Here is a 7,917-nt window from a genome sequence, read left to right as displayed (position 1 = left end):
CCGCCCCGTGCGGGTGGGCCGGGGCGCAGCGGGCACACGGCACGCAGCACCAGCTCCTCACTCCCCCTCTCCTCGCGGCAGGACGCTGTTCTCAACGCCTGTTACCGCGGGTGCCGGCTGTTCTCCATCTGTCACTTCGTGGACGCGAGTGCGGCGCTGAACGCAACCAGAGCTGAGTGTGAATCAGGTGCGGCGCCGCGCCGCCCCTCCCCCGCCCCGTTACACTCTCCGCAAGTCGCTTCCCCACTTACTCGTGCCGGGCTGCGCGGCTCCTGCTCGCTCCCCGACCCCTCGCTGTCCCGCGCCCGCGGGCCAGCCCCTGGGAAGCCGGGCTCCGTGGCTGCGAGCAGGGCGGCAAGCCACAAACGGCCGCAGCGGGGTGCGGACACGCAGGCCGGGCTCCAGCCGCGCCGCCACCCCCAGCACCTCGCCCGGCGTCTGCGGCGGCGCTCCCTGACTGCCCCTGCCCCCGCTGTCTTCCAGCTTGCGTGGAAGCCTATGCCGAGGTGGAGGAGCAACTGGGCTGCGCGACAGGCTGCAGGAAGCAGCTGCCTGAGATGGAGAGCAGGAGAGACAAGGTGACAGACTCCCCTTCCACTGGCACTGGCTGCCCCAAGGCCCGGGGATGGGCCCGAGCAGGGGACACCACTGAGGCCGCAGGAGCAGCCCCCGGCACCATCGTCCCAGCCCAGCCCCCGGCAGGGAGTGTGGGGCCCATCAAGCTCCAGGCGGGGAGCACGTGCCTTGGCTTCCCCCACACCAGCTTTCACCCATTGCACCGTGGCCACATGGCACCCTGTGGGCAGAGGTGCTGCCTGCCCTGGCAGCACTCCTTGGTGCCCAGCTACTGGTGCACGGCCTGGGACGTGATCGCACGAGCGATGCCCAGTGCTGGAGAGTGGGGCGCTGCAAGTCCACGTTTCCTGTAACCTGATCAGAGAAGGCGCCTAGTGGGACTAGACCCCTGTGCTCTGTTAGTCCCGGGAGGCTGAGGTGCCCATGCTTGGCTCTTTCCCTGTCCCTGTGGTCGGCTGGCCAGAGCCGGGAGGCAGGACTCTGGGCTTTTCTCCCTGCAGCCAGTGCTGGCGTCCCCAGGCAGCGGCAGGGAATCAAGGAGACCGGTACCGTGTTCCCTGTCCTGGTGCTGATGGGTGGAGTGAGACCTGGGCCAGACCTGCCCCTGGGGGAAGCCTCCCCCAACCCTGTTAGAAGGGCGCTCAGGACCTTCTCTGCTTTGCTTTGGCCTCTGCTCCTTTCAGAGGCCAAGCCTGACGAGGACGAGGCACAGGGAAGTTAAGTGACCTGCCCAGGGTCAAACAGAGAACTGGTGGCGGAGCCCAGTGGTAGGAGCTGGAGGCCTGGGTCCTTGGCTGTGTGCAGGGGCAGGCTCAATGCATGGTGCTAGTGGCTAGAAGTTTGCCACGGTGCTGGGGCCTGAGCAGGCCAGTCCATGGGCCTGCATTCCCTGCACTCTCCCTCCACCCAGCCCCTTCCCTTGGGCGTCTGCATGCATGCACAGGCAGAGCCAGGTTAGCAGGCCCCACGGGGCATCGGTGGTAGGGGCAAGGCACCGACCTCAGGTCTTCTGCCTCCCAGGCCCATGCCCTCACTATCCTGTTGTTCCCAACCTCACTGAGGAGAGGGGTGCAGTGGGGGATCGGACCGGAGACCTGGTGCATACACCCTCAGCCCTGAGCTGCGTTGAGTCTGGACAGCGGGGAGGGCGAGGGGGGTTTGTGCTCAGCTAGCCGTCTCTTCCTTGCCGGTCTAGAGTCTGGAGCTGAAGCCTGCATCCTTCTCCATGTTCAACTTGGTTTCCTCCTTCTGCAACGACATCGTCAGCTCAGCCCAGAGCTTCATCTCCTTCACCTGGACCTTCTACCTGCAGGCGGACGACGGCAAAGTGGTTGTGTTCCAGGTAAGGTGGGCTCCCTGCATGGCTCTGGTCATGGAGACAAGTCAGGGCAGAAGCTGTTGCTGCAGAGTTCCCCATCTCCCTAGCCAGTGACGAGGTGCAGGCACCTACCTCCAAAGCAGGAGGCCAAGGCCAGGCGGGCAAGGGATGCAGGGCGGTGAGAGCTGGGCTGGTCCAGCAGGGAGGTGGGATGCTGGTCTCCACAGGGCTGTGGCCTGGTCCCGGGCTGGATTCTCTCAGCCCTGTGCACGTAAGACTGGAGTGAGACTGACCCCACTCCATAACCAGCCTTAACACTGTCTGGTGCTTGGACACCGCGTGCAGGCAATGAGCACTGAGAAATACCCCGGATGGACAGACAGACTGACCCACTGACCAGCCAGTCAGCCAGTGCTTTGGGCCTTCATGGTGGGCTCTGCGACCCTGCCAGATTCATGGTAGCTGCTGCGGTTGGTCTCCTGGTGCCAGGCATGGCCCAGACGCAGCGAGAGCGAGCCCCTCCACGTATTCCCACGTGTGCAACCTCAGTGCCAGGTCCCATGCGCTGTGCTCCCGTAAGAGATTTTGGGGCCTGGTCTTGACCTGCTTTTTCTCCCTTTCCCGGTCGCGCCTTGGTTGTTCAGTCCCAGCCTGAGATCGAGTTCCCGGTGCCCGAGGTGCAGGCGCCCAAGCTGGACCTGACGGAGAAGGCCTGGCCCGACACCCTGCAGCCCCACACAGGTGCGGCAGGGATGGAGCCCGGCTGGCCTGGCTGCTCTGTGGGATGGGGGTGGGGATGGGGTGGGGAGCTGCTGGATGGCGCTTCTGCAACCTCCCCCAGGCCAGCATCTCAGCCGTGTCGTGCAAGCCGGCACTCCGGTCTCTCGGAGAGCAGGGGTGGCTGTGCCCAAACTACTAGGCACAGGGCATCCCTTGGACTCGCATGTTTTCCCCCAGACCCTCAGGAGAAGCTGGAGAAGCCCCCCGTGAGAGAAGCCAAGGGTAAAGCCAAGAGCCAGCACGTGGAGTCCCAGCAACCGGAGCATGACTTCCTGGGCTGCATGTCCAAGTAGGTGCCGCCTGGCTGGGGGCAGTGAGGGCAGGGTACTCGGGTCAGCTGGGGGGAGCACTGTGCGGGCAGGTGGGAGTGGGCCTCGTGGTCTCCCTGGGAGGGGGTGCTTGCCCCCAGCCCCCTGGGCAGGCCTGGCCCTGGTGACCCGTGTAAACTTGTCCTTTCTCCTTGGCGGGGGGCGCTGGGCTGCTGCAGGCGCTCGGGCCTTCCTCGCTGGATCCTGGCTGCCTGCCTCTTCCTCTCCATCATGGTGATGCTGTGGCTGAGCTGTGCCAGCCTGGTGACGGCCCCGGACCAGCATGTCAAGACCCAGGTACGAAGCTGGCAGCCCCCCCTCTTCTTCAGCTCCAGGGCGGGGGTCACCCCCTGCAAGCGGAGAGCTGCATTTCAAGCCACGGCAGGAATAAATCCTTTGGCCTCTTCCCTGCTTTGCTTTGGCCTCTGCTCCTTTCAGGAGCCTCACCAGTTCCCCCCTCCCATCTGCTTGACACCACCTACAGCAGCTGGCTGCAAACGTGCTCCTGCCACCAGACACCCCCCACCTCTGCCCCACACCCCAGCCACCCTACACTGCCCTCCTGCCTGGCACAGGTCCCCTCTGCTTCTTTTCCAGCCACTGAGCATCAACGGGGATAAGGAGCACCTGGAGGACCTGGATGCCCCAGCCCCCTTCTCCCTGCACCCCGTCATCGCAGTCACCATCTGCCCAGCGGACGACAGCGAGGAGGCAGGGCCACTGCCAGTCAAGGTGGGCCTGGACAGAACCGTCCTGTAGAGCCCCTGCTCCCGGCGGCGTCTCCAGGCCTCGTCCCTGTGAATGCTTGGACGCAGCCTCCCCCTCCCCTCCTGTTTGTTCCCTCCCTGCTCTGTCCATCCGTCCGCAGAGCAGCCGGGCAGGGCCGTGCACCACCGGCACCACAGGTGTGGTCATGATGCTGCCCCGACTCCCCCCCACCCCCTGGGCCTGGCCTTGCTGTCCGAGGAGAAGTTCCCTGGGGCTGGGGCTGCAGAGGTATCACATGGAGCAGAGCTCTGTGCTGACTCTTTCTGCCTGTGCTTCTGGGTCATGTCTCAAGCCCCCTGGGGCGGGAGAGCACTGGGGAGTGTGGAGGGGTGGGGATCTTGCCCCCGCTTTGGACTGCCTGGGACCGAGGAGGGCACGCGAGCTGCCTGGATGGTAGGAATAGCCTCTTGTCACCTTGCAGCCCCACTCTGGCCACCTCGGAGGGGATCCAGCTGGGGGTCCTGAGTGCATCTGGGGCTCCGGTCACGGTAGCTGGCAGGCACCTCCCCAAGCTTGTGGTTTCCTCTCTCTGTCCCTCGCCCTTCAGGATCTGAGGGAGATGAGGCCCCACAGGGCTCGGTCTAGCTGTGCACTTGGGGGTGGCCCCCAGCCATGGGGGAGCATCTCACTCTCATCCTCTCCGGCCTGGTCTGCATTAGAGCAACCCGTGCAACTGGTGCCAGCGGCTTGCACTGCTGCGACTTCCTTCCCTCCTTGCAGTCAATCCAGAACATAGATGGGGCCTGGGGGCTGCAATGCAGCAGGCAGCACAGTGCCGTGCCTTGCTGCCCTCTGCTCCTGGCATCCGGCAGGGCCCTGGGCTATGGCAGGAGCTGCCCAAGTCAGTCATGCTTGGAGAGCAGCTGGCAGCACCAGGCTGCTGCTGTGGGATCTGGCTGAGTGCTGGCGGCCCTGAGCCAAGCCGGAGGAAAGTTCCCTCCGGCTGCCGGAGCAGGAGGGCAGAGACCCCATCACGAGCTGCGGGAGAACCCCCTGTTGTCCTGATGTGGGTCACGCTGCCCGGGCTGCTTGGATGGGCACTGTAGTGCTGGGGGCAGGCCAGCTGGGAGGCCCTGCCCTGCTTTCCCAGCTGCCCTGAGCCCAGTCCCAGGTCCTGAGCGCCAGCCCAAGCAGACTCCAGTGGCAGGGTGGGCCCGGGGGGCCACTCTTGCTCCTGCATCCAAGGCCCTGGGACAGGCGTGCCAACTGCACTGCTCCCTATGGCTCCGACAGCTCTAGGCTGTGCGCTGACTCCCTCAGCGGTGCCACGGGGCCACCGCCTATCCCCGCCGTCCCATGTCCCTCTCTCACAGCTTTGCCTGCTCTGGCATGTGGGTCTGAGTCCCTGCAGCATGCTCCATCCATGCTGCCCTAGAGAATGCCCTCTGCAAAGGACAGGCAGCTGGACAGCAGGCATGCCAGCCGTCTCCTCGCCTGCCGAACGCTGTCTGTACAGATTAACTTATTACCTTCCCCTCCCTCGCCTGTGTTTTTAAAGATATATGTCTATATAGAGATCAAGCCGTCCCTTCGCTGACACCATCTCACTGGTTTCTGTAGTGTGTCACTGCACAGAGACTTCTATCCCTTTACCCCCTTGATTTCTGTATTGCTCTTTATCACTTCTACCATGTGCAACATATCTGTGTGTGCAGGACGGGGCTGTGCCATGTGGGGGGGTGGCAAACCTGGTGGGGTGGGAGGGATGGAATGGGAGGGGGGTTGTGTGTTTTCTGGGGTGCATCCCATGGTTTCTCATTGCTGCTTTTCATCAGCGCAGCTCGGTGCAAAGCTGGTGGAGTCTGTGGTGTTGTGCTGGCAGGCGCGTGCGAGCCGTTAATGTTCCCGTAGTGGAAAGCCCGTCTTGGCTGTGGCTCCGAGGGGAGCTGGGTTGAATGCGGGGGGCGGGGGGCCGGAGAGTCGTGGGGCAACTGCAGACCCATCTGTGTATCCATGTCTGTCTAGAAGTGTTGGAGAGAGATGGTTTGTTGTTTTTATTTAAATTAAGAAAAAGCCTGGGGGTGGGGGTGGGAGGGGAAGCTGTGAGGGGAGCGTGGGTCCAGCTGGGAGGAGTGGAATAAAGGTTTGTAAAAGACCCAGCGGCGCGCGTGGCTTTGTCGACGCTACGCGGCCGTCGGGGGAGAGGGTTCAGGTCTCGGCGCAGGCACAGCGAGAGCGCGCTGTGGCCAGCCCCTGCCGAGACGCCCAGGCCCTCTGGAGCTGCAGACCTGGGCGGCTGGGAGAGAGCCGGGGCATCCGGCTGGAGATGCCTCTGGTTCTCGTGCAGGGCCTGGCGTCCAGCTGGGCTGCAGGGCCTCGGAGCCGTTCCTTCCCTGCGTGATGGGGGCTGCACAGAACAGATGCCCATCTCCCTCAGGCCGGGGGCAAGCAGGAAGCTGGGGGGGTGGACGTGGGGCAGGCTCTGAACCCTCTCCCCAGGCAGGGGCAGCTCCGGGCCTTCCTGCCCTTCTGTCCTGCACTTCCATGCTGCTTTCTCTGCCTCCCTCCGGACCTCGCTCTCTCACCTGCTAACACTGAGGATTGCCTGCCTGGAAGAGCATTGCCAGCCCCAAGCCACTCCCGCCAGCTTGAGGAGAGAGGGAGACTCGTGCCAGGTCAGCCCAGGACACTACCGCCTTCTTCCAAGACCATCCCATCCCTGGAGAGGAGGCCCCGGGGACCAGGCAACAGCCATGCAGCAGGGCAGCAGCCCGCTGCGTGCAACAAAGGAGACTTGCCACCGGCTTCGCTTAAAAGGAGACACCACATTCCTGGGGAGAGATGGAAAACATTCCCCTGCCGAGCAAACGCCCCGGGCCGGGGTGGGTGCCACGCGGCGGGTTCGGGAGTGGAATGCGTGCTGTGTCTGTGTGATTTGGGGGTTGTTATGGCGACACGACGGACCGGTTCCAAGTCAGCCAAGGAAGGCTGGAGTGGAAATCTGTGTGAAGGGCTGGAGCTCACGTCCGCCGGGCCGGAGGCGAGCGGCAGCGAGTGTCCGAAGGCTCCCCCGGGCAGCCTCAGCTGTTGTGGGAGGCAGCGTACAGGGGGCCGGCAGCGGCGGGAAGGGGCAGGGGGGGCTGCAGGGGTGTACACACGCATGTGTGCGTGCACACACATACAGCCTGTGAACTGCTTTATGCACATGCGAGTGTTACACACATGCATCCTCTCAGCCCATAAAGGGTGCACACCTATGCTGCAGGCAGATGCAGGTGTTGCATGTGTGCGCACGTGTCCCTTCCACCACACACACGCACGCCCGCACGCTCCATGCATGGAGATAAGGCAGACTGCGTGCAAGGGCCTTGGAGTCCTTCCCTCTGGGTTCCTGCCCCTCCACAGGCCCCTCTGCCGGCAGCCCCTGGGGAGCGGGGCGTGGGATGCTTTGCAGGGGCTGTTGTTTGCTTTCCAAGGGAACGAGGTGCTGGTGACAGGAAAGCGCTGGACCGAGCCCTGGGCTCATTTCTCTGCTAGGGCTCCTCTGCACCAAGGGCTGCAGCCTGACGGCCTCCCTCCAGCAGCAGCCGAGAGGCACTTTGGGCCAGCCGTGTCCAAGCCAGCGTGTCGGGCCCTGGCCCCCAGAGCACGGGGGGTGGACCGCATCTTGCATGCGGCCTCTTGCCAGCGCGGCGTGCCAGCTTGCCGGCAGGGACCCCATCAGGCGCTCTCCAGGCTCCAGGGCCCGTTCGATCTGTGCTCGCATCTGCCAAACAAGGAGTTGTTTTTGCAACAGGCGTCGGCATCGGCGCCGACTCCCGGGGGAGAGACCTCCACCCGGGGGGACTGGCTGCGAGGGCCGAGTGGCCCCTGCTGACTCCCCCCCACGGTCGGGGTGGTGGTATTTGGGTTGCTTGGTTACGCAGTAATGTTTCAATCCCTCCCCTCCTTCCACCCAGCCTGCTGCTGCCTCTGCTGAGTTCCCCCGGGTCTCCAGCCTGGCTCCCTGCTGGCATCGCAGCCGCTTGGCGCGGGCCTGACCCCACACCCTCACCCTCTGCGCAGCCACGTCTGGGTAGGCAGCGCGGGCTCTGCTGGTGGTACAGCAACTATGTTTCCATGGCGATTGATTTCTGTAGCGAAGCTGACATGTTCCCGTTGGAAAAGTAGGTTCACAGGTGCCCTGGGGTGTGCAACACCAGGGGAGTGGGGGGACCCACAGGGCCA

General features: G+C 64.3%; 1 protein-coding gene across 1 annotated transcript in view; it reads left to right on the top strand.

Annotated features, from left to right (window-relative positions):
- Positions 1–3,741, top strand: part of TMEM59L (transmembrane protein 59 like) — a 5,984-nt gene extending 2,243 nt beyond the window's left edge. Inside the window, exons 2-8 of the mRNA XM_019538438.1 lie at positions 82–187; positions 484–578; positions 1,772–1,918; positions 2,539–2,635; positions 2,852–2,963; positions 3,162–3,279; positions 3,580–3,741. Of these exons, the coding sequence (XP_019393983.1) occupies positions 82–187; positions 484–578; positions 1,772–1,918; positions 2,539–2,635; positions 2,852–2,963; positions 3,162–3,279; positions 3,580–3,741 (837 nt within the window). The remainder of the gene's footprint in view (positions 1–81; positions 188–483; positions 579–1,771; positions 1,919–2,538; positions 2,636–2,851; positions 2,964–3,161; positions 3,280–3,579) is intronic.
- Positions 3,742–7,917: the final 4,176 nt, after the last annotated feature.

This window comes from Crocodylus porosus, unplaced genomic scaffold (assembly GCF_001723895.1).
Source record: "Crocodylus porosus isolate Cpor-Errol unplaced genomic scaffold, CroPor_comp1, whole genome shotgun sequence".
Taxonomy (NCBI): domain Eukaryota; kingdom Metazoa; phylum Chordata; order Crocodylia; family Crocodylidae; genus Crocodylus; species Crocodylus porosus.
The sequence above is the reverse complement of the archived record's forward strand: the minus strand, read 5'-3'. Positions and strand labels throughout refer to the sequence as shown.